This window comes from Zootoca vivipara, chromosome 14 (assembly GCF_963506605.1).
Source record: "Zootoca vivipara chromosome 14, rZooViv1.1, whole genome shotgun sequence".
Taxonomy (NCBI): domain Eukaryota; kingdom Metazoa; phylum Chordata; class Lepidosauria; order Squamata; family Lacertidae; genus Zootoca; species Zootoca vivipara.
Window position 1 is genome coordinate 45,595,107 of NC_083289.1, and position 25,743 is coordinate 45,620,849.

General features: G+C 44.6%; 1 protein-coding gene across 1 annotated transcript in view; it reads right to left on the bottom strand.

Moving 5' to 3' along the window:
- The window catches only part of LOC118092540 (multidrug resistance-associated protein 1), a 74,312-nt gene extending 50,242 nt beyond the window's left edge, over positions 1-24,070 (bottom strand). Inside the window, exons 1-5 of the mRNA XM_035130680.2 lie at positions 23,926-24,070; positions 5,007-5,183; positions 4,439-4,564; positions 3,224-3,361; positions 1,836-1,961 (exon numbers count right to left, since the gene is read on the bottom strand). Coding sequence (XP_034986571.2) covers positions 1,836-1,961; positions 3,224-3,361; positions 4,439-4,564; positions 5,007-5,183; positions 23,926-23,979 — 621 coding nt within the window. The 5' untranslated portion in view covers positions 23,980-24,070. The remainder of the gene's footprint in view (positions 1-1,835; positions 1,962-3,223; positions 3,362-4,438; positions 4,565-5,006; positions 5,184-23,925) is intronic.
- Between the last annotated feature and the right edge of the window lie 1,673 nt (positions 24,071-25,743).

Sequence of the window (25,743 nt, forward strand, 5' to 3'; positions counted from 1 at the left end):
GCCACATTAATCCACAGTTCCCCTTTTTCAAATGTAACAGGGAACTCTGGCTTAATAAAAGCCAGGATCATAGAACCAGAGAATTGTAGAGTTGGAAGGGACCTCAAGGGTCCTCTAGTCCAATCCCTGCAATGCAGGAATATGCAGCTGTCCCATATGGGGATCAAACCTCCAACCTTGACGTTATGAGCACCACACTCTAACCGACCTAGCTACCCAGTGACAGTGTGCTGAAACCAGCATGCAGTGGGAAAGAGAATTATTGTCTGAACTGAGCCACTGCATGCAAGGAAGGAGGAGTGCATGCAAGCTAAAAGTTCGTTCTCATGTGTGTCTGAATGCCCCTGCTGGCTGCAGCTCAGAGGCAGAGCATTTGTTTTGTATGCTGAAGGTCCCAGCTTCAACCCTCAATGGCATCTCCTGTTGGGCTGGTAAATAATTCCTTCCTCAAACCCCGAAGAGCTGCTGCTGCCAGTCAGTGTAGAGAATTCTGAACTAGATGGACCAATGGCCCTGACTTGGTATAAATCAGATTCTTATGGGCAGAATGCAAGTAACTTTCATTCAAAGTATACCTGTTGAAATTAGTGACAGTGACTAAGTTAGGTAATAATAATAATAATAATAATAATAATAATATAAATTTTTATTTATACCCCGCCCTCCCCAGTCAAAACCGGGCTCACACCAATAAAATTACAATAAAAATACAGTATTAAAATTTAAAATGCAGCCTCATTTTAAGTAGTCCATAAATCCAAACCATGAGGGAGGAAAACACAGGGGTCAGACTAAGTCCAACCCAAAGGCCAGGCGGAACAGCTCTGTCTTGCAGGCCCTGAGGAAAGATGACAAATCCCGCAGGACCCTGGTCTCCTGTGAAAGAGCGTTCCACCAAGTTGGGGCCAATACTGAAAAGGCCCTGGCCCTAGTAGAGTAGTACATTGATTTCAGCTGGTCTACTATCGGGAAAAGTAAGCTGAATATTGCTGATTGCTCCTCTTTTTCCAGTTTTATCCCGCCGCTCGGTCCCAGCTCAAACTCCCAAACCAGCTCACCTGTTCACTAAAATCAGTATTGTTTTCTGGCTGAGCAAATACATAAACCGCCAGAGGCCATTTAAGTGCATGAACTACATCACTGTCTAAAAATAAGAACTCACAACCATGGACCTAATTAAGAGCTAAATCACAACCGTCAAGCCAGGGAAATGATGCTTAATCCCACAAAACAGAGAGAAGGCCTGTGCACAAACAAGATACCAGAAATGACCCCTCCCTGGTTTGTGAGGCTCTTTGTGGAGATTTTTGAACAACAGCTTAGGATACACACACACGTTTCCACACTGCAGTATTTATAGGACCAGAAAAATAGGAAGAAAATGACCTTTAAGAAACAAAACCACCACCAACAATTTGGCTAAGAAACTTGCTTCTTTCTGGAAACTCTGAGAGTTCAAGAATTCTTATTTTAAGAATTTGTTTGCATATAATATGGTCAAACAAAATTATTAGAAGCAAACAGCTAAGAACATTGGCAGGAGTACTGTAATAACCTGCAGTTTTAGAGGAGTATATATTTAAAGTGGATGAATAAATAAGCAAATTAAGCTAAATTGGATATGCAGAATATATTTTTAAAATACATTTAAGGAACCGCAGAAAAAAGGGGAAGGAAGTCAAGTTTTCAAATGTTAAAATGAGTATAAAATTATTGAAATGTATAAAACTGAAAATCAATCAATCACAAAATTATTATAAGCAATCTACTTAAGCAAGAGCTACAAATTCCCAGGCGTCCCTCAGAGAGGCACCTCCCACGGCAAAATTACTTACAGGGACATGAATTGTTTCCGAAAACAAAGGCGGCCTCTCAGGGAAACAGGATAGTATCAGCTGGATTAGCACCAAAGTGAAATAGATGTAGAATGTAATGTAACGAAAAACATCGACTTCAGAACCCTAGAAGAAGACATGGGATGCTGTGGTTAGCGTACTGACAGAAACCAGCAAAATAACGTGTGTCGTAGAGAAAGGAGATGGAGAAACTCTTTCATCAATACTTGGGCGTATCCAACGAAATTGATCAGCAGGAGATTCAGGGCAGAGAAACAAGCGCGTCTTCACACAGGGAGTAACTAATTTATGGAATATGGTATGCCATAAAAAGTGCTGATAGACGGAGTTTTAAAAGGTTTTAAAGGGGGGGTTAGAGAAGTCCAAGCAGGAGGAAGAGAAGGGGATTCCAGCGGCTAATATTCCATAACAATCTATACATAGGTAGACAAACTAAGTGCCCAGGGGCTGGATCCGGCCCAATCGCCTTCTAAATCCAGCCCACGGACGGTCCAGGAATGAGCATGTTTTTACATGAGTAGAATGTGTGCTTTTATTTAAAATGCACCTCTGGGTTATTTGTGGGGCATAGGAATTCGTTTTTTATTTATTTATTCAAAATATAGTCCGCGTCCGCCCCCAAGGTCTGAAGGACAGGGGGCTGGCCCCCTGCTGAAAAAGTTTGCTGACCCCTGATCTACAGACTTGCCATGTTCAGAGGCACACACCTGCACACCTGCACACACCTGAGAACGAACCATTTCCTCAAGGGTTGTTTTGTTTTTAATTATTTAGTTCTTGTTTTTATCTTGCATTTTATTCTGTGAGCTTATGATGAAGGGTGGTATAGAAATTGTAATAATAATAATAATAATAATAATAATAATAATAATAATAATAATGTAAGAAATCTGTAGCAAATGGAAGTGTTTGCATTTTACAGCATGCTAGAATGTACATGTGCATGCACACACTAGTTAGCACATCTTTAAAAAAAGAAAAATGCAGAAAATTATCTGCATAATGATCAGGGGAAAGAACAAAACATTTTCCCAGCTCTTTCAACAGCAGCCGCCCACAGCTTTGTTCTTGGGGGGGGGGGGGGGATATCTCTGAACTGCATTTCCAAGGAGACTGCAGGGCTGTTTTGATAGTCCCTTGACAAGCTCATCCAGGCTTTGATTTGAGTTTCAAACAAAAAGGAAAAAAGGAAAGTGAACACACTTTAGCGACCTTTAACGCTTCAGAATGAAGTTTAATGGGCCATTAACTCACTTGTGTGGCTGCACAGAGATTGCCAAGAAGAATCCCGAGTTCAATCATTAAACAAGCAACCGATTCCCTTCGCGATTCCAAAGAGTCATCTGTGTTTAGCGGAGGCTGCTTACCGTGCTCGAGGCGTGCATAATTTTGGATCTAAAAGTTACGGTGGCGCACAGGAGCGCAATAAGCCAGAAGAGCAACATGACTCCTGAAGACTGGGCTCCTTTCACCCTCTCGTACTGTATCAAAAATGTGGCAAGCAGCTGTGGAGAAATCAAAGGGCAGGAGATTACTGTTCCATCAGAACTGATGATGGCAAAGCAAAACGAGAACAAGGCTACAAATCCTCCCCTTGGAAACAGCTCAGTTGGTTAGAGCATGGGGCTGATAATGTCAAGGTTGCAGGTTCGAGCCCCATATGAGACAGCCGTATAGTCTTGCATTGCAAGGGTACCTTCCAACTTTATGGTATTTATTGATTTACAGTCGTACCTTGGTTTTCGAACAGCTTAGTTCCTGAACATTTTGGCTCCCAAACGCCGCAAACCCGGAAGTGACTGTTCTGCTTTGTGAACTATTTTTGGAAGCCGAACGTCCGACGTGGCTTCCACGGCTTCCGATTGGCTGCAGGAGCTTCCTGCAGCCAATCAGAAGCCTGCTTTGGTTTCCAAATGTTTTGGAAGTTGAATGGATTCCGTTTGACTTCCAAGGTACGACTGTATTTTTCTTTTTTTAAGACATACATTTTATTGATTTTCACAGGTTTTAAAAATGTACTTATATTTCAACGTTTCTCTGAAAATTTTGACTTCCCACCCTTACTCCCGTGATGTTTTTATTTCCACCTTATACCTACCGCTTTATATGACATACTTTAATCTAATACAATTATCCTCTATTTCACTTATCATTGTTTTCATTCTTTGCTCGTGATTTGAACCCTGCCTATGTTTTCATTTGATTATAACAGTATTTCAAATACAGTAGTCCAAAAAGGGTATCCACTCTTCCATAAACAGTTGGTCTCTTTTATCACTGTAGATTTCACTATTTCTGCTGTAGTTCATTAGATTTTGCCATTTCCACATAGTCCATTAACTTTTGAAGCCATTCCTCCTTGGTTCTCTGATCAGGAGTTGTGCAGGAATCCGATCTGGTAAGGCTGCACCAAGGCAGCAACAAGCTAGTGCTGGGATTTACAATCAGGACACAAGCATAATGAGATTTCCTATTGGTGGAAACGGCTCGTTTTAGCTATCCCCATTGTCCTTGGTTACAAACAAAACAAGTTCTGCTGCTAAAATGAAGCTGCAGAAGAATAAAACATCATTTTCACTCACCATTGTTATGCCCAAAATTGTAGGGCTGACTAAAAAAACAGGAGCTCGGAAAATGTTGTGACTTCTTTCCCAGAAAGAGTAGAAAAGATCTGCCCAGCAGACTATCCACAATAAGAGGCCCAAGGCCTGAAACAGGAAAAAAAAAGATTGTTTTCAGATAAATAGTGCTCATGAAACATGGACTGGGCTGGTTGATTCTGAAGACTTTAGCTTTCATATATATCATGCAGACCCTCCAAGTGTCCCTATTTTCCAGGGACTTAAGAGAAGCCATCCCAGTTTCTGATTTGATCCCGGAATGTCCTGCTTTTCCTTAGGATGCCCCTATTTTCATTGGATAAATGTTGGAGGGTATGAAGTTATCCACACACACCCCAGCCATCTGAAAACATTCCTGTATAGGGACGTTTTTTTTAAATGTTCAATGTTTTATTATGCTTTTATATATGTTGGACGATGCCCAGAGCAGCTGCTGCAACCCAGTAAGATGAGTGGGGTATAGCTAGTAAAATTATCATTATGGAATGGGACGTCCCTATTTTCATCAGAGCATGCATGCGCCACTTACTGTTTTGGCTTTGTTGAGATGCGACATTTGGATGTATCCCCTGTCATGGCGGTGGAGGTACACGAAGTAGATTGGGAAGCAAGCCCAGAGGTAAATGCAAGGGATCCAGGTGAGGACGGTTTTCTGAAAGCACTTGGTGAAGTCTGGGTTCTCGGTGTGCCATGTTACATTCAAGTCCTGAGAAAAGAAGGGAAAGGGTTGGAACGCTGTAGAGCAGGCATGTCCAACAGGTAGATCGTGATCTATCGGTAGATCACTGGGCGTCTGTGGTAGATCACTGGCAGATCACTGGCTCCCCCCAAAGAAGCTCAACAACCTTTACCTGAACCCCAAGAAACAGGGCTAACCTTCATTTAAAAAGCCCAACAACTTTGACCTGAACCCCCCAAAATAGGGTAGATCACTGGCAGTCTTTAGCTCTGTGAGTAGATCGCAGTCTCTTGGGAGTTGGCCAGCCCTGCTGTAGAGTACAGTGGTACCTTGGTTTACAAACACAATTGGTTCCGGAAGTCTGTACTTAACCTGAAGCGTATGCAGCAGGCCCCAGGTTTAATCCTCAGCATCTCCAGGTGGGGCTGTAAATGTTCCCTGCCTGTAACCCTGGAGAGCTGCTGCCAGTCAGTGCAGACAATACTAAGCTACATGGGACTATGGTTTGCCTCTGCATAAGGCAGTCTCCTCTGTTCCTGCTTCTTGCAGGCCACCTGGAGGGCCTTCACATCAAAAGGCAGGATAGAATCATAGTTGGAAGGGACCATGAAGCTCATCTGGTCCAACCCCGTGAAATGCAGGAATCTTTTGCCCAAAGTGGGACTCGAACCCACAACCCTGAGATCAAGAGCCTCACGCTCTACCGACTGCGCTATCTCAGGAATGCCATTTGGGCAAAAGTTTTATGAATCGACCGATTGATTGCCGCCAAATAAACAACAACAGTAATACAAATCAGTAGCGTTATTCCCGTGCAGTGACATTGAAAGGTCAATGAAAGTAAATACATTGAGGATTCGGTTGTGCTGATAAGCAATGTTACTTAGTAGGGTATGTATGCCTTTAACGGCTGAAGGGCAAAGAGGAAGCCCAAAAAGCACTGAAGATTTTCTTTCCAGCATGGGAACGCGAGGAAGTGAAAGAGCTGAACCAGTGAATAGCTGCCTTCCTTGTAGGTGATCAAGGTAAAAAAAGGTGCTGTCAGGAGAAGGTGAATCTCCTTGTTAGCAGATATATTTATGTAATTAAGTTAGCATTGGCCTGCTTCCTCCCTGTCTGAACCCCCAGAGAGCCCCTGCCTGTCAGTGTAGAGATAAGCTAAATGAACCAATGAGCTCTTACAAGCCAGCTTCCTATGTTTCTTTTCAATTCTCCTTTCTATTTCAATCGGAGGGGAGGTTTTTATTTCCTTGCCTGGACCTTTGCTGGAGACATGGGACTACATTTCCTTGCAAGTGGGTGGTTGTGTGTTTCTGGGGAGGTGTTTACTGCTTTTCTGTTGCTTTATTTAAGCTCGCTCTGGCTCTATTTATACTTGAAACTACATATTATATAACTGTATTTCATGTGCTGTTTATACCTTTACTGTTATTGTTACACATGGCTAGTTTTGTCTGCTACGGCTTTTGCTTCTATCGATTGACAAATTTATATTGCTTACTGTTTACTGATACTGCTGTACCAATGCTCATCTATTTATGCTGTTTGCTGCTTTGTATTGCCTGCAATACTCTTGTCAACAAATGACAAGATCCCCCCCCCCCACCAAAGAGATTAGATTTTACTGAGATGCTGTAACTTTACTCAGGACTGATGCTATCACTGCTGCTCGGGAAACAGAGGAAGAATTTGGAAGCCAGGCTTGTTTTCCGTTTCTGAAAGCCAGTTTTTAACTCTCGCGTTTCTGATGTAACAGGCAAGGAGCATCGAGGCGAAGTTACTGAGACCAGACACGGTCTTTGGGCAAGAAAACCTGTAAGGGAGGCTCCTCTGCTCACTTCCTGTTCCTCAGTCTCATTAGCCTGAGGCCAGACAAACTGGGTGCAACAGGGTCACCTGCTGTATTGTTGAGACGGTGCTTGTACCAAGCCCTTTGCTTGGTGGTTTTCCTGTCTGGCTGGCTCATGCCAACTCAGAAACATCATGCTCCTCCAGTCACGTGCAAGTCAAGTCTCCAAACACTGACCTAAAAGTTCACTGCTCCACTCACAAAGTGAGTTATTTTGTCGCTTAAAAACAGCAACAACAATCAACAACACAAGTGGGCTTATTGGCCCATCTAGCTCAGTACAGTCAACACTGACTGGCAGCATCTCCCCAGGGTTTCAGGCAGCAATCTCTCCCAGCCCTACGTAGGGTTGCCAGGAAACAAACCTGTGCTGTTCTGCAGGCAAAGCAGGTGCTCTGTTGTTGATCTACAGCTGTTCTCCAAAAAAAGGTAAAAGAAAGAGTTTTGCAAAGCTTTCCTCCTGGGTAATCTACAGAATGATCCTGACTTGTCGCAGCCACTCGGGCAAATGGCAATTCACACCATTTCCCTGGTTGCCTCGCCTCAAAAGGGATATTTGTAAGAGTTGGGAAAGGTTCAGAGAAGGGCAACCAAAGTGATCAAGGGAAAGTGATCAAGGGGATGGAGCGGCTCCCCTCCGAGGAATGGTTGCAGATGTGAATAAGAGGAGACACAACAGAGGTGGATTAAATTGTGCATAGCATAGAACAGTAGCAGACAGAAAAGAAGTCTGTCCCCTCTTCCTCTCTCATAACGCTAGAACTCGTGGACATGCAACGAAGCTGAACACTGGGTGAGTCGAAAGGGATAAAAGAAAATACTTCTTTAGGCAATGCATAAACTATGGAGCTCTCACTCGCAGGAGGCAGTGATGGCCCCCAATTTGGATGACTTTAAAAGAGTACTGGACAAACATGAGGAGGAGCTATGATGGCGATGCTCTGCCTCCAAGGCCAGAAACAAGACGCTTCTGAATACCCCTTGCTGGAAACCACAGGAGGGGAAGAATGTTCCTGTGTCCGGATCCATTAGCATCTGTGTAGCCATGATGACTACCCAAATGTGGGAACAGATGGGCCATTGGCCCGATCCAGCAGGCACTTTTTATGTTCTTATGGATGTATGTACCTGGATGCCAAAGCTTAGACCAGCCTTCCCTAACCTGTTCCCTTCAGATGTTTGGGCCCAACACCCAATTTCCCTAGCCAATAAATGGTCAAGGTTGCAGGGAATTGTAATCTCAACACATCCAGAGGTCACCAAGTTGGGGAAGGGTGGTGTTGGCGTTTGTGCATTCCATGGGGAAAACCATCCTGCATCTTCCCCCCCAAAAAGGTAAAGGACCCCTGGACAGTTAAGTCCAGTCAAAGGCGACTATGGGGTTGCGGCGCTCATCTCGCTTTCAGGCTGAGGGAGCTGGCGTTTGTCCGCAGAGAGCTTTCCGGGTCATGTGGCCAGCATGACTAAACTGCTTCTGGTGCAACGGGACACCGTGACGGAAGCCAGAGCACACGAAAACGTCGTTTACCTTCCCACCGCAGTGGTACCTATTCATCTACTTGCACTGGCTTTCGAACTGCTAGGTTGGCAGGAGCTGTGACAGAGCAACAGGAGCTCACCTTGTCGCAGGGATTCGAACTGCCGACCTTCTGATTGGCAAGCCCAAGAGGCTCAGTGGTTTAGACCACGGTGCCACCCACGTCCCATCTTCAAATGTACACTGGCGTCTTCAAAAGCACACCTAGAAGCCGCTTCAGAGTGCTAATCAAATTGGCAGTAACAGATATTATCAAGATTCTAGCCAACTCAGTTCAGCAACCCTGTAATAATACAACTGCTTCCTACCCTGCAAGATTTCACCTGTAAGCAGCTCTGCTCTCTATGAAGCCTATCAAATTCAATATTGCGGGTCCTTCCAGCATTCTGAGAGGCTGCAAGGAATTTCACAGCACCAGCCTCATTTCAGCAAGGGGAGGACGCCCAGCAAAAAAAAAGCGCCTTCCAGATTGCACCCACTGAGTTTTTGGCACATGTAATGACACAGCATCCGATTACTTCACAGCAATGCCAGAAATGCCCTAACGAGATTAGCTTAGCTCTCCCAGTAGCCCCTCCAAAACCCTGTGAGAGAGATTTGCTGGCTATTTTTAATTATGAGCAGAGCGTGGGCAAAGGGAAAGCTATTTTAATGGTAAAAACAAAAGATTAAAAGGCTCCCACCCAACTGAGCAGCAAGCCAACAGTAACTGAAGGAGGGACGGTGAGAATAGAGGAAGTACCTTCCAAGGGAAATGGGAAGTTAGATCAAAAATTTAATTTGTATACCACCCATCATCCGAAGATCAAAGAGCAGTTCACGACACACACTCCTGTTTTTCATGGAAACACCTTCTGAGGCGTCTATAAGCCAGGGTAAAGAAGGTACACGAAACCTTCCCGAATGAAAAAAGACAAGGGTTCCGGACATGATGTCTGTGTCTGCAGTGTAGAATGGTCTCCTGCCTTGTCCCCATGCATGGAATTTGGTGCCCAAAGATGGGGACTGAGATGTACTGGCAGAAGGCAAGGGATTCAGTGCCCGATGCAACTCCTTGCCCTTTACTCATGGCTGTCCATATCTATTTGGGGTGTGTGTGTGTGTGTGTGTGCAATCCCAGGGTTTAAAACAATGTCTGAAAAATTAAAAATTAAAATCAGACCAAAGGACAGCACAGGGGGTGGCAATTCATCAATTCCAGGTGGTCAAAACAAAATCAGCCACCCTGAAAAGCCTGGATGAAGAGGTACATATTCTGCAAGTTCCCAACACTTCAGCCCACCTAGCTCCCTCATTCTCCTGTTCTCTGCTTAGAAATTCCAAATTCTTGGGGAACCTGAGGAGGGGAGTATATAAATGACGCAAAATAGCAGTGTGCTATTTCAGCACCATCACAAAACATACACAACAACTCTAAAACAATTTCAGAGTTTCGTAGCACATCTAGCAAAAGGCATTTAAGGATCCACCTCTGTGCAATTAGGACAGAGTTTATTCTTCTCGGAAATCAGGGCTCATATCTCCACCTTTTCAGTGACTCATACAGCCTGACAGCTTTCATAATCTCTATACAAACACACAGGTTTTGGGTGACAGCTCTGCTTTTGGTTTAAGTGGAGAGTTGTAGTTCAGTCATCGGACGAGGACTACAAAGTACCTTGCGGCTTTTGTTAAGTCTGCACTGCATGGTTGGTGCTGTGCTCACATGCTTTCCAGCCTGATCCCAAGAACGCATACATTGAAATAAATCCCATCATGTTCAACAGGACTTACAAGCATGTATAGAATTTCACTCCCCTAACCGCATGTCTTTTGCAGCGAAGGCTGCTTGGCTATTGCTATCCCACGCCTACAGCATTCCTTGCAGGATTTGTGATGTAACACAGAGGTTACATTACAGAGCGTATCAACACTTAGCTTTAAGACAGTTGGTTCTGTTGTGTACCAATTCACCCTCTTGCCATCAAGCTCCCCCCCCCCCTTTGCCCTGTTGGGAAAAGGAAATCCTGGTCTGAACAAAAACTCCAGAGATCAAGTAGAGAATAAAACCAGTTTGTCCAGCCAAGTTCAACTCAGATTCACTGAGGTCAACAGACCTAAGTTAGCCATGTTCAACAGGTCCACTAAGTAGGACTAAGATAGGATACAACCCATTAAAAAAAGTTTATACCCCACTCTGCCACCCAGCAACCTGCTCAGAATTCATCCCGGGGGGTGGGGGGATTAAGCCAGAATGTTAGCTTCCTTCTCACAGAATAAGCACGCTCAAGCTTATGTGATTGCAGCAATTATATAAAAGGGGAGGGGAAAACCAAATACTTTGTTAAATGAAGAAGCGGGGGAATATTTTTAAAGACGGGAATGCTCAGAGCTAAAAAAAAGTCAAATGCAGGCCAAATGCAAGGGACTATATTTGCACAATGGGGCAATAGAAAGAAGCCGTTTTTGCATGACCTGAATCTGCACTCCTTTGTTGACAGCTCTGCAGATGTTAACAGGAGCCTCTGGAAAGTAGAGGAGGGGTGAAGGCATGACAGCTCACTTTTTTTGGTGGTGGGTGACCCTGGGTGAACCCGGCACTGAGTGAAGCCTCGAATAACCTTTCCAGGGGCTGAATATAGCAAGGCATCTTTCAACCCCAGCCTATGCCTGACGCTTGAGCACCTGCCTTTTCAATCTGGGAAGCTTATTGAGGGTGCAAAAGGATGTGTGTGTGTGTCCCCCCCCCCCATCACCAGATCTTACTTTAAAAATTAACGTAAGACGAGGCAGACGCCCTTCCTGCCTTTTCCTGTGCCCTCCAGAGATATTGAAGCTTTCACACCACTTCCGCTAGCATTATCAGTACTCCAGCCTTCTAGGGCAGTTGCACGCACCGTCAATCCCGCAATAATCCGGGATACAATAAACTCACACATTTAAAGGATGAGCTTAGGGTCAACACCTGCTTTTCCATCCCTTGGAAAGACATCAAAAACAGCAGCAGTCTGGTTGCAACAGACTCATTATGGCAGAAGCTTTCAAGGATGGGCCCTGCAAAGTGTTGCTGGACCGCAGCTCCCATCATCACTGGCCATTGGCTAAAGCTGGCTGGGGCTGATGGGAGTTGAAGTTCAGCAACATCTAGAGGGCACATTGGCTACCCATGGTCCAGGACTATTGGCCATGTTGGCTGGGTTGATGAGAGTTGAAGTAGACTAGAGCCTCAGTCCATGAACATTTTGTGTATGGGGTGTTAGGGGAGGGGTAGTACCTCAGGTGGGGGGGGACATGTGCTCTTTGTTGTGTAGTTTGTCCACCTTTGGTCCCCACCCTGCACTCAGCTCTCAGCTGTGGCTCATAGAAGCTGTCAGCAGGCAACAGCAGCCATGTTCCAGGAAATGGCTTTGATTGGCCGGCTAAACCAGGGGAAGGTTCCCAATGGGTCTCAAATCCTCAGTGAGTTAGGGACTTCCCCTGCATGCAAAGACAGGCTCCAGCGGATTGAGCAGACAAGACCAATAGCGGTGCCAACGGTCAAGAAGGCAGCTTCTGCACATGATCTAGTGCAGGCATCCCCAAACTTCGTCTCCAGATGTTTTGGACTACAATTCCCATCATCCCTGACCACTGGTCCTGTTAGCTAGGGATCATGGGAGTTGTAGATCAAAACATCTGAAGGACCGCAGTTTGGGGATGCCTGATCTAGTGGGAAGTGAGGGGTACATGGAGCTCATCAACCTGGGAAGCCCATTTCTCTGTTCTGCTGCAGAAATCACATAGCAATGTTGCTTCATCCAAAATTTGGGTGGAAGGGAAATATATACAGTATTTAAAAAGAAAAAAGAAAAATCCCAGAGAGAGAAAATAAGAATTTCATGGAGAGGACAGTTCTAGATTAGCTTTCTTAACAAGCTGATTATCTACATAAAGGGAATTTTCTTCACATGGAAACATCCAGCCATAAACTCCCACTTGCAGCCTGAAGGGATAACTGCCCAGAAACAGACTTGCCACCTTATCTGCTGCTTGTGCAAGCGTGGCCTTAATTAGCTAGTGCCGGTGCTTTGCTAGGCACTAATGTTTTTATTTGGCAAAGGATACAAAGCAGATTATTCAAGTGGGATGAGCTTGGTATATTTCTCCACCTCTGACATTGTGAACTATTAAAATACCATGACCTGGGATGGACCCCGAGAGCTAAACAAACACCGACTCTTAAAGCAGGTCCCTTCTGACCCCCGTTATATTTGGGGGGAGCAGAAGCAACAAGTAACAGGTGGGTGACTTGTGGAAAGGTTCCCCAAGGAGGAATCCTCAGCTGAACAGAGTCATCTTAAAGGTCATCTGAGGGCATATCCAAAAAACCTTGATCATCTTGAGAAAACCATACACACCTTCCCACCAACTTCTTCTACAGGTATTTTCTATGACTTAACTGTGCAACGAGATGCAACGCATCAAAAATGAAATTACTATAATATGCTGCTACTTCACGGCTGGCTGTGCCATCCCTATGCCAAACACTGCTGTCCCTCCCTGCAAAAACCCTGCAGGTAATTACAGCCACTGGCAATTCAACCAGGTCTTCTGGGAAGAAAACACCTGAAAAATCTATCTCTGCAAATCAATGAACACCTGCTGCATGCATTTTACCCCAAACAGCAACTCAAAACAACCTTTGTCACTGTTCCTTTGCTTTTACTTTGCTGTGTTCCTAGCACCAAATTGAAAGATCCCGCAGTTTTAACTAAAGGAAAGAGAAAAGAGCAAGCAAGTTGCTACAAAGAGGCTCGAAAAGATGAGCAATGTCGGGTGAAAACGGCAGGCCAAAAAGGAGGACAAAGCAAAGCAGCCCGTTCAGAGTTCAAAACACTTAACAGTCAATTAATATTACTGTTCACCCGCCCACAGAAGTGTACACCACTGGAGACCGCAACAGGTATTTCTAGAATTTTAATCCTTTGAAGACAAATATAACCTGAATTAGTAAGCTACATTTTTTTTTCCATAATCAGACACTGGACACAGAAAAGTCACTATCAGAAAGTCTGCATGTATGTACTTTGCAGCAACCATCGACTACGTCGGCAAACATTATTATCTGATCTGATCCGGCCAGATCTGTTTCTGCAAGGTTATTAGGACATATTAACAGAGCAACTCACTTATCTCAAAATACGAGCAATCACACTGTTATCCGCGTCATGCATCATTAAGCCCTGCAGTTATATTATAAAACAGATTTGAAATCAGCCTGCCCAATTCAGAAGCACAAGGGAATTCGTTTACTGGAGAAAACAAGTAAAAGACATTGTGAAAATAAAGATACTGACACATTGGCTGTACAGTGTACAGTGGACCCAGTTCACTTTACACAGTGGACACAGTTCCTCTCTTCTGAGCAGAATGGAAATTCCATGAAGTGTCCTGATTTATGGCACCTTTTGGGACAGGAAAAAAGGGAAATACCTAGAGAAAGGGTCATGGTGTACTGGAGTTGTGAACCCAAGAGCGACTTAGTTGTAAAAGCCAAGCAACTGATGAAACAACAGCTTGTTTTAAGGGCAAGATTTACTGGGTGTATGAAAGGCACGGGGGGGGGGGGGTGGGCGGGGGAAACCCCACAAAACAAAAACTGTACGTTGCAAGGAGAATGCGGACAATAAGCTTTCCTCAAATGTAACTTACAGCAGAGTTGCCTCTACGTACTGTGTGTAGTGCCACATATTAAAAGCACTGGCCTTTTTCAAACAATGCCTCCCCCCCCTCTCTCGTTTCCCCTCCTGCAAATGGCATTCATGGGGAGAGCACCAGATCAGCAGCCCAAAAACACACGAGAAATGTCCAGATCAGCTTTGACAGCGGTGCTATTGATTAGCCAGAGTCAGAAGGCTACAGGGCCCACCAGCGAGCATGGAAGGCACCCTCTCAGCATTTAAAGCCCAAAGAGAAGCAGCAGGTCCTCAAACGGATTGCTGCAGCGTCGGTCACACAAATGCAGAGTAAACAGTTTTTCTCTCCCGTTTTATTTCAGCAGGTTACTGGAACAAACTGCAGCCCTTTAAACAGCAGTCTCTTTTCAGGGATGTCAAGCAAGACAGGAGGGCCTCGTTTTCCTTCCAACAGCTGTGCAAAAGGTAGAATTTTGCTATGCGCAGTTTCTCGCGGCAGGAAGAGATGTTTCCTGCACGACTTCAAAAAAAGCAGAACAGTCTTGTCCTAAACACAGCCCAAGCATTTTTATGCCACAGTAAAAAATAAAATAAAATAAAAATCAAGTACTGTGCAATAACAGTTCCAAACTTGAGTTCTCCTTGCATAGCGTTCATCATAATCATGAGTTATGAATATCTGCAGAAAAAAGCACTGACTAAGCCATGGAAACAAAACAAAAATAAGATGAGTTGGGTAGAAAGTCTGGTGCTGCATGAAAGGAGGAGTCATGGGAAGATCATAAAAAAACAACTCGCTTCTATCTTTAAATTAACTGAAGTATACCACTACACTGTATATCCAAACCCAGACAAATGTGGCAATTCTTTAGTACCGGTATGTTTTATTGAAACCAGCTAACAGCAAACCATAGTTAAGATTAACCACAGTTTAGGGTTCAGACAAAATACTAAACTGCTGCTTACTGAAAATGGAAGCAAAAGCTTCCGATCTCCCTGTGGGGCGGAGGCAGAAAAGCATACAAAAATTCAGCACCTTATCTGAATACAAGGTAAAATGCAGGAGAATGGCTGCAAAGGTTGTAAAGAGGGTGCTAAATCCATAAAAAGAGCTGTTCTGGATTGAACCAAGGCCTACATCCCATTCCTAAAGTGGCCGATTAGATGCCTCTGGGAGTCCCACAAGCAATATGTGCCTCGTGCTCCCACTTTGGGGAAAAGAAGGTTCAAATGCAACCAGGGCTCTCTGCCTATGAGAAACCTGTTCAACCACTGAAGCTTGCAAGGCTTACCAGAGAAGGGATAGTGGTTAGAGTATTAAGAGTACAACCAGGGAGAACCCGGTTCAAATCTCCACTCAGCCATGAAACGCACCAGGTGACCTTGGACCAATCTCTTGTCTCTTAGTCCTACCTGAGCAGGGTGCAAATAAAGATAAAATGCAGAGGAGTTTTCTTATGCATCCCTATGAGCTCCTTGAAGGAAGGGCAACATAAATATAACTAACAATACCAGGGAGAAGTGAAGAGGGTATCTTGAGGAGTAAAAATATTCTCTAGCAGAGACGGACAGAAGTCAATCCGTTAAATGGAATTTGGCAGTTTCAACAAAAGCAAAAGCTCTAGAGATGGGTGGTCCAGCCCGCAAGGCCTGTTTGGCGGGCCCTTGGCAACATTCAGGGAAAAACATCTTAAAGTTTTAAAATTATATTTGTGTGTGTGTGTGCGTAATTGATTGATTTTATTTCCATGTCACTTTTCATTCACGTGAATCACAAACCAGCTTACAAACAATAAACAACAATAACCTAATATAACATCACAAATACAACATAAACCATATAGAATAATTAAGAAATCACCAGTAAAACGATTACCATCTATAAAACACTATTTACAAAACAACTAGCAAAAAAGCTGAATGCCACAATTACAATAAAATTCATATTATAAGATTCATAGCATTCATAATCTATAAAGCAGCATTAACAGCTTTAACAAACAGCAACCGAAAGTTAAGGAAGAATTAATACAAACACGCTCGCCATCCTCATGACTCATAATCTTCCACACTATTCAGTTCTTCAAAAAATCAACAACACATATACCTAATGCCTGCAGCAGCAGTTCCCTTCTGCAGGCTCCTAGGGCTAGAGGGTGGGGCAAGGCAAGTGGAAAAAACCATTGCCTGAATAACAGAATTGTAGAATTGGAAGGGACCCTGAGGATCATCTAGTTCAACCCCACGCAATGCAGAAATATGCAGCTGTCCCATGCGGGGATTGAACCTGCCACCCCGGTGTTATCAGCACCACGCTCTAACAAACTGAGCTATCCCGGCTATATGGCCAGCATAACACCTCTCTCCCCTTACCATCTGTTTGTGTATTAATTCTGTTTAATATTTTAAAAAATCATATATTTAAATATATTAATTGTATATATCAAATATATTGTGAACACTTTTAATTTACGATGGGGAAATTAAATTCAGCGTGTGGCCTGAGAGTTCTGTGTTGAGTAACTCTTGCGGCCCACTTGGTATGACAAGTTGGACTGCCCTGTTCTAGAGAAATGACACATTCGCTCCAATTAATCATCTTTCTCACCATAAATAAACACCAGTCATAACTACTCTTCAGCCTCCAATATACTTACATAACTTATAATAATCCTACATGTCTGGCACATATCCCCATATGTATATTAACTTTCACTGTTATTAAAGAAGAGGTGTTTATTGATTTAACCATTGGCCCTATTCGCAATCCCAGCAGTTCAGCTATAATTTCCAAAACTGTGATGACAAGCCGTGATACGTGGGGAGATAATCTGGTAGGAAGGGAAGAACACTAAGAGGTTTGAGTTTTGCTCTTTTGCAGCTCAGATTTGTTTCAATTGAGCCTGTTTAGGTGAATTATCCGTTTGCGCTGGAAACTCAGGCTGTTACAATCAGCCACACAGCTCCATTCCTAAAGAGAAACAGGACAAAGCCATTCTCTTTTCAACCATTACTAGAACGACTACAAGTTAGGTGGCAAAACAGCAGGATCAGAAAACAGTAATTGCTCTTCTAATTAAGGCCACCAAGGCAGGACTTAAATGGAATGGGGTAAAGGTTTCGGCTTTCTTGTCAAACTCTGGAAAAAAGCCAAAAGCAGAAGCGAGACGGAGAGCGCATGATGTTCAATCAGTTACTATAGTATAAGGAAAGGGACATTACACATATTGAAAACTAGATACACTGGACTTTGCATACTGCACTGATGAAAACTTTTGCTAAAAACTAAGAGAAAGGAAACTTAGCAGGGAGTTAGCATGACCTTCAACAAACAATAAACTCCCTTTCTTTCTGCCCACAGTCAACTCAGTGTTGAAAGGCTTCTTCCAATGACTGCATTCTTGAAACTTCAAGGCGTCTATGTGTTTTGCGAATCAGTGTTAGAGACATGCTCTTCTTACACCTGAAACAATTAACTTGTGTAGAAGACTACGAAATCTCCACCTGCAGATAGGCCCACCTTCCCTCTCTCTGCAAGAGTCACCCGTCTGAAGGATGCCTTCTAACCAGATGGAGGCAATCTGAAACCAGCAATTGCTACAGAGAGGCAACAGGTAGCCTCCACAGAGAACAGATCGTTTCGCTGTCTGCAACAGCAGTGACTGAATTATCCAAACACACGGGATGTAAGCTGGAGGCAGAATTACCTGTCCCAAATGGAGGCACACAGAAAGGAAGACCAGAGTAGGGAGTCACACAGAGGCACAACAGGCAGCCCCCTCTGTCTATGAATGCTTTGGGCCCTTGGCACACTAATAGTTACCCTGAGCAGTGCTTTCTTCTGGGGGGACACAGGGGTACACATACCCCTAAACATTTTGTGAATCTAAGTTTGGCCTCGTTGAGGGGCAGCATTTATAAAAGGGGAAAAAGCACTCACCGTGAGGCTGAGCAGAATGACACAACTTGTGCCACAACATGCTCATCTAACTGGCTTAAGCAGGCCTATATTTTCTAGTCTAGAGTACATAATACTGCAGCTCTACATTGGAACTACATTGGGATGTGGGTGGAGCTGTGGGTTAAACCACAGAGCCTAGGGCTTGCCGATCAGAAGGTTGCTGGTTCGAATCCCCACGACGGGGTGAGCTCCCGTTGTTCAGTCCCTGCTCCTGCCAACCTAGCAGTTCAAAAGCATGAAGTGCAAGTAGATAAATAGGTACCGCTCCGGCAGGAAGGTAAATGGCGTTTCCGTGCACTGCTCTGGTTCGCCAGAAGCGGCTTAGTCATTCTGGCCACATGACCCAGAAGCTGTACGCCAGCTCCCTCAGCCAGTAAAGCGAGATGAGCGCTGCAATCCCAGAGTCATCTGCGACTGGACCTAACGGTCAGGGGTCCCTTTATCTTTACCTTACATTGGAACTAGGAACCCACAAATCCCCACCAAAATCACAGCAGGTACAAGAATGCAAACAGCAGATTACTAGTGGGAAGCAGTGTTAGAAATTCCCCAGGTGCCAGGCCAAATTAAACCTGGGTTACTGGTGCCGCAATGGAATGTATAGGCACTGTTTCCCCCTCAATGAAATTTCTTATTCTTATTCATTTCATTTCTATTCTGCTTTATATTTTAAAGAAAAAAGTCCCAAAGCGGTTTACAACATGTTAAAACATCAAAGGTCATACCTTGGTTCTCGAACAGAATCCGTTCCGGGAGTCCATTCGAAAACCAAGGCACGGCTTCCGATTAGCTGAGGGGGAGCTCCCTGCAGCCAATCAGAAGCTGCGCCGGACGTTCGGCTTCCGAAAATCGTTCAAAAACCAGAACACTTACTTCTGGTTTTCGATTGTCTGGGAGCCGAAACGTACGAGTTCCAAGGCGTTCGGCAACCAAGGTACGACTGCAAAACAAATTCAAGCTTCAAGGAAAATATTTCAGATCCTTCTCTAAGTGACATTTTGTTTCCCCCATATCTATTTACCTACTTTATTTATAGAGCTGCCTCATAGCAGAAGTATTCTAGGAAGCCAGTGTGGTGCAGTGGTTAGAGCAGTGATGGCCAAACTTGGCCCTCCAGCTGTTTGGGGACTACAATTCCCATCATCCCTGACCACTTGTCCTGGTAGCTAGGGATCATGGGAGTTGTAGGCCAAAAAAACATCTGGAGGTCAGAGTTTGAGGAAGCCTGCTCTTGACCTACCTCACCGGGCTGTTGGAGGGATTAACTGAGGGATGTGTGTGTGAACCATATACTCCTTGGAGAAAAAGGTGGGATATAAAGTCAATAAATAAGCTCTTCTGCTGACCTGCTTAAGAAGGCTGGAGGGGCCAGCCAGATGGAGATGTCAGCCGCCAACCTGGCACCCAGAGATCTCCGCGTGGTCGCAATTGGACCCACTCCTGGCGCAAAATGCACCTGGTGCCTGGCTAATTTCTAGCATTGCACGCACACCCCTTACCAATTTTGTTTAGCCGCTCACATCTGGAATTTGATTTAAGACATGCTTCCCTCCAGTAATACCAACACTGCCATAGCAAGCAAGGTAGAACACACAAGAAGAGCCCTCTAGGAAAATCTAAGTCTCCACAGGGAACCTCCCTTTCAGCAAGTCTCCACTGCTACTTCGGGCTTGTGCAATAACTATTTCCCAGCCAGTGGGTCCAGTTACCAAGGCTCCACCAAGGCGTTCCAACCTTCAGTAGTCCTTCATTAGTCACAAACCTTTGGCAAAAATAGCAAGCTACAACTTATCCTGACTTTACAAGGGCAGCTAAGGGAGACTTCAAAGCTGCTGGTTCTTTACCCAGTCAGGAGAGCAAGAACCTATTTATTGGCTTAGCGATTGTAAGCACCTCAGGGCAGGGATGCACCCAAAACATATACAACCTTATTCTACATAATTAAAAAACTAATCTTTATTTCATGATGGAATAACCTTTGGATGGTAATATATTTTCCTCAAAAAGCATTTTATTTAAAAAAAACGATTTAAATAAAAAAATCATTGATTTTTATCCACCCTGATTGTCTCCCTGCTTATTTAACTTATATGCAGAATTCATCATGCGAAAGGCTGGACTGGATGAATCCCAAGCAGGAATTAAGATTGCCGGAAGACATATCAACAACCTCAGCTATGCTGATGACACAACTTTGACGGCAGAAAGTGAGGAGGAATTAAGGAACCTTTTAATGAGGGTGAAAGAGGAGAGCACAAAATATGGTCTGAAGCTCAACATAAAAAAAAAATAATAAGATCGTGGCCACTGGTCCCATCACCTCCTGGCAAATAGAAGGGGAAGAAATGGAGGCAGTGAGAGATTTTATTTTCTTGGGCTCCTTGATCACTGCAGATGGTGACAGCAGTCATGAAATTAAAAGGCGCCTGCTTCTTGGGAGAAAAGCAATGACAAACCTAGACAGCATCGTAAAAAGCAGAGACATCACCTTGCCGACAAAGGTCCGTATAGTTAAAGCTATGGTTTTCCCAGTAGTGATGTATGGAAGTGAGAGCTGGACCATAAAGAAGGCTGATCGCCGAAGAATTGATGCTTTTGAATTATGGTGCTGGAGGAGACTCTTGAGAGTCCCATAGACTGCAAGAAGATCAAACCTATCCATTCTGAAGGAAATCAGCCCTGAGTGCTCACTGGAAGATCAGATCCTGAAGTTGAGGCTCCAATACTCATGAGAAGAGGCCACCTCATGGGAAGAGAAGACTCCTTGGAAAAGACCCTGATGTTGGGAAAGATTGAGGGCACTAGGAGAAGGGGACGACAGAGGACGAGATGGCTGGACAGTGTTCTCGAAGCTACCAATATGAGTCTGACCAAACTGCGGGAGGCAGTGGAAGACAGGAGTGCCTGGTGTGCTCTGGTCCATGGGGTCACGAAGAGTCGGACACGACTAAACGACTGAACAACAACAACAACATATAATACACATTTAGTTTAGATTCTTGACAATTCAATTATGTATACTGTAAGAAGTATCTAAAGTATGATTAGTTTGTTTTTTTGCTTTTTTGTATGTTATGTTTGTACTGTAATGTGTTTAATAAATTAATTTTTCAAAAAGACAGGACTCTGTTTCAAGTGTTTGAATCTTCTGAATTTCTGTTTTACTGTATTTCCTTTTCATACTGCTACTTACTGGTTTTAGGTTGCAATTTTTTGTTTTAATTAAAGAGTTTTTTTATTTTAGACTGCTTAGAGGTTTCTGAAAATTCTTTTTTTACTCATTTTTTTCATGCAATTTATATACCGCTGCTTGCTTGTTTTTTTAAAAAAAAATCCTCAAAGCAGCTTACAAAAATTATGCAGCATAAATACTTTTAAGCAAATAAGGCCCCCTTTATTTAATAATAAAGCCACTTTATTAATGTCCAATACACGAATGACAAGAACCAGGTAAAACCAACTACCTCCAGCTTTCACTGGTTACGAAATTCTAAAGAGAAAGTCATGATGAGACATAATTTCTCCATGCAAACTTTCACCGCACTGGAGTCATGCCACTTCACATACCTGCATCACTCGCATTAAGGCTCATTATTGCAGTACAGAGCAGAAAAGTAAAAGTATTTGCCCCCAAGTGTCGTGTGCCAACAAATATATGTCAGAAACAAAGCAACTTCCACTTGCAATGCAAACCTACAAGTCTACTCAGAAGAAAGTCTGAGTTCATGGAGTTCAATGTACTGTAGCTTATTTCTTCTTAAATGTACACAAGATTGCAGCCTAAGTACGGTAGCTTCTACAAACAGAAATTAAATCCAAATGAACAGATACAGAAGTCAGCAAAAACACGTTTTTGTTTTTAGAAAAGCAACAGCAGTTAAGACAGCAGCATTTACCACTTCCTTGCCCTGTGCTCCAACATTACAATCTCTTAGGTGTGGGCCTGTTATATAAGCTGTTGGTGTGCACAGTTTGTGTGTGTGTGTGTGTAACATATTCGTAACAAACACAACCCTAACCACATTAAAGATAGAAGCCACTTCAGAACAAGAAAAAGAAATTGGAATGCAAAAGAAGTTCAGGGCGTCTTCTGAAGTTTTGCAAGAGGGTAAAAACATGTTGTCTGAAATGTACAGCTTCCATGTGACATGTTAAACATGACACCAGCACAAAAGCAAACACTTCTACAAAAGATGAACGAGAGATCAGCCACAATAGCAACTGCCAGGCGGCCAGTCCCAGGAAAGCAGATCCAACAGATATTTTAAAAAACAGACATGTTGCAAAGCCTTCTCCCTTTTTCTGCTTTATGAAAACCGTTCCACGTTTAGAAGCAGGCCAGGGGAACACCTGAGGATCCTGAATGTGTGCAGGCAAAAGCAGAGCACAGGTGCAAACCTAATTTCTTTGCTCCTGGTTGCATTCAGTGGGCAGTTGGCAACATGATAGAATTGTAGAGTTGGAAGGGGCCATGTGGGTCATGTAGTCCAACCCCCTGCAATAGAGGGATCTTCGAATGAGTTTAACGGAGTCTATTAATGGCAATGAAGGGAGCTGGGGGACTGCTGGCTGTTCTAATGCAACTTTAAACGTAATTTGTTAAGCCCACTTATTTGATCCCATGCACACTCACCTGGGAGTATGCCCCATTGAGCTCCATGGGACTTGCTTCAAAGTACTGTAAACATGCTTACCATTCCACTGTGCAGACATACTCTGTGTGTAAATTACAGACTAGAGCAGACAGCAGAAAAACAGTAACGGAGCCCAAAATGCACACACATGACTCAGAAGCATATGCAACTGTGCTTACTCCCGGGTTAAGGAGTGTGAAGGGTGGCTGCCTAGCAGCGCAAATCCTAAATATGCTTACTCATAAGCAGGCCCTGCTGTGTGCTCAATGGGGAGTTACTCCTCTAGTCAGGTTAAGAATATACGAAGTCCAGCATCCCATTTACCACAGGGATCAACCAGAAAACCCAACAGCCCACAAGCAGGACATAATTGCAACTGGCCTTCTGTAACCCAAGGGAGCAATATTCAGTCGCATGGCGCCTCCGAGCCTTGAAGCAGCACCAGCCACCATTATGGCTAGCAGCTATTGCCGGCTTGACCCCCTGCAAATTTTTCCAATCCCCATTTGCCACAGCTTGTGGCAGCGAGTTCCATAGTTTAACTGCGCAGCCTGGCAAAAGAAGTGGACCTCCCCAATTCTTTATTGGCCTGTTCAATCTGCATACCGCCTTTCCTCTGTAGGTCTTGGGGGCAGCAGTTCACAGCTGCCAGGAGAAAGACCTCCCTTTCCCCAGACCATGCACAGAGTTCACACAGAAAACAACCACCTCTCCTCAACTCTTTGGGATGAAGGCTAAAAATGCCCCAAACATTGTCGCTTTCCCTCCTCGCTGCCGCTTGCCTTTAAACACCCACCCACCAATAAAATAAAAATTTATCAGGAAAAAAAGACACACACACACACACACCCAAAAATATGCTTGCACCTTTTCCAAGCTCTGTAATAAACCAAATGAGAAACAAAACCGGGGGAGGGAGAGATGCACCTCGAAAGGGGAGGAAAGGGAAAATATAGGGGGCGGGTGTCTTTGTCGTCGTCCCCCCCTCCCAGTTTCCCCACTGAATCCCAGTTGCTGAGGGTGGAGGCGGCGCACACAAAGGGGCTTCGCCGCCCCCGAGCGCCCCACAAAGCCCGGCCTCTGGGTCCAGGGATGCTGCCCCATCTCTCTCTCTATCCCACCCCACACTCTCACCCAGAAGGGCTCGGAGCCGGCCGGGCCCCTGCAGAGCCGCTGGAGGACGTCCATGGCGGGCGTCGGCGTCGGGGCTTGCCCAGCCTGGCCGGCGAAAGCTCTGCCTGGCTCGGCGGCGGCGGCGGCAGCTCCGGCTTCGAGGGAAAGGAAGAGTCTGCCGGGGAGGAGGAGGAGCCGCCGGCCGAGCCGGGCCAGCGCTGATTGGGCGGAGCGGTCGGGGGCGGCGAGGGAGAGGCCGCCTCAGAGCGCCGGCCTAGGCGCGCCCTCCTCCTCCCTGGCCCTCGCCCGCCTCTCTCTGCCCGTGAGGCGAAGGCCCCGGTGGGGGCCTCTGACAGACGGCGAGGGCCGGGGGAGGAGGCCGCGTAGCGGTCCACGGGCGCCTTGCTCGGAGTAGGCCCCTCTGGGCTGCAGCAGGCCCCCTTGGTCTGCTCTTTATTGTTTATTGGCTGATGCAAATAAAGATTCTTCAGATGATGATGATCATGATGTGTGTGTGTGTGTGTACACACACGCGCGCGCACACACGAAATATATACAATTATCAGCTGCATATTTCAGTCTCTACAGCAGCAGCATATATATTATATATTACATATATTTGGGATTGTCCCCCCCCAAAAAAGCTCAGCTACTTTGCAGGTGTCAGAAATGTAACTTTTTGAAATATGGCAACCCTACACAAACATATATATGCACATGATACATACATTTATCAGCCACATATATCAGTGTGTACAGCCTCAGCAGGCACTGCATCCTTCCAAAAAGTTTGACTTCTCCCCCAGGATCACACTCCTCCATTGTCTTCTGAGACATGGATCGAAACCATGCATACATACATATACATATGTCACGGTAAAGAGAAAGTACTCCCTCTTTGAATTCTGTGGTTTTACATACTGAGGACGTAATAACAACCATCTGTTGCTTAGCAGGTCTTAGAATTAGGTAAATATAACCTCAGAGGAACAGGATCTGTAGTGGGAAACAACCCCAAATGCACCGCAGGGTGGAAAGAAGAAATTAAGTCACTGCACCAAAAGCTTGTCTAAATAATAAGGTTAATACTGGCCAAGCCACAGCATCATTATGATCATCACTTCCCTATCTCCACCCCTTTTGTAATCTTTTAAGATTACCATGGGTGTAGACAGGGGGGGGGCAGGAGGGGGCAGCTGCCCCCCCCTAGAAGCAAAAAATTATTGTATTTTACAGACCATAACCAATACTTTGCCCCTCCAAAAACTGAAGTGGAAAGGGCTTTGCTTTAGCAAGAGCAGCTCTCCACTTGCTGGGGGCGGGAACACAGCTGTAACAAAAACACATCAAATAAATAAAGCAAAGTGGCTACCAGTACTTAAGCAGTTAAGACAATGGAGCAGAATATCCCTTCAGGCAAGGTCCACCCTATTCACCCTATTGTTATTCAGTGGGAGTTGTTAATGGGCATTCAGGGATCGCATTAACAGTTCTATTGGCGATTTAATGAGGGTGCAGAGGATTCAATTTGACTAAGGTGGCCCTGCAAGGCTAAAAGGAAGTGAATAAGAAGGGGGGGGCTGTAGCTTTGATAGACACAGTGATGTTTATAAAAAGCATTGGTGTTCCAGTCTGCCCCTCCTCCTGCATCTGTATACTGTAAATCAGGGGTGGCCACCTCCCAAGAGACTCTGATCTACTCACAGAGTTAAAAACTGGGAGTGATCTACCCCCTTTTGGGGGGTTCAGGTCAAAGCTGTTGAGTTTTTTTAAGGAAGGGAAGCCCTGTTTTGGGGGGTTTAGGTCAAACTTGTTGAGCTTCTTTTAGGAGGGAGGGAG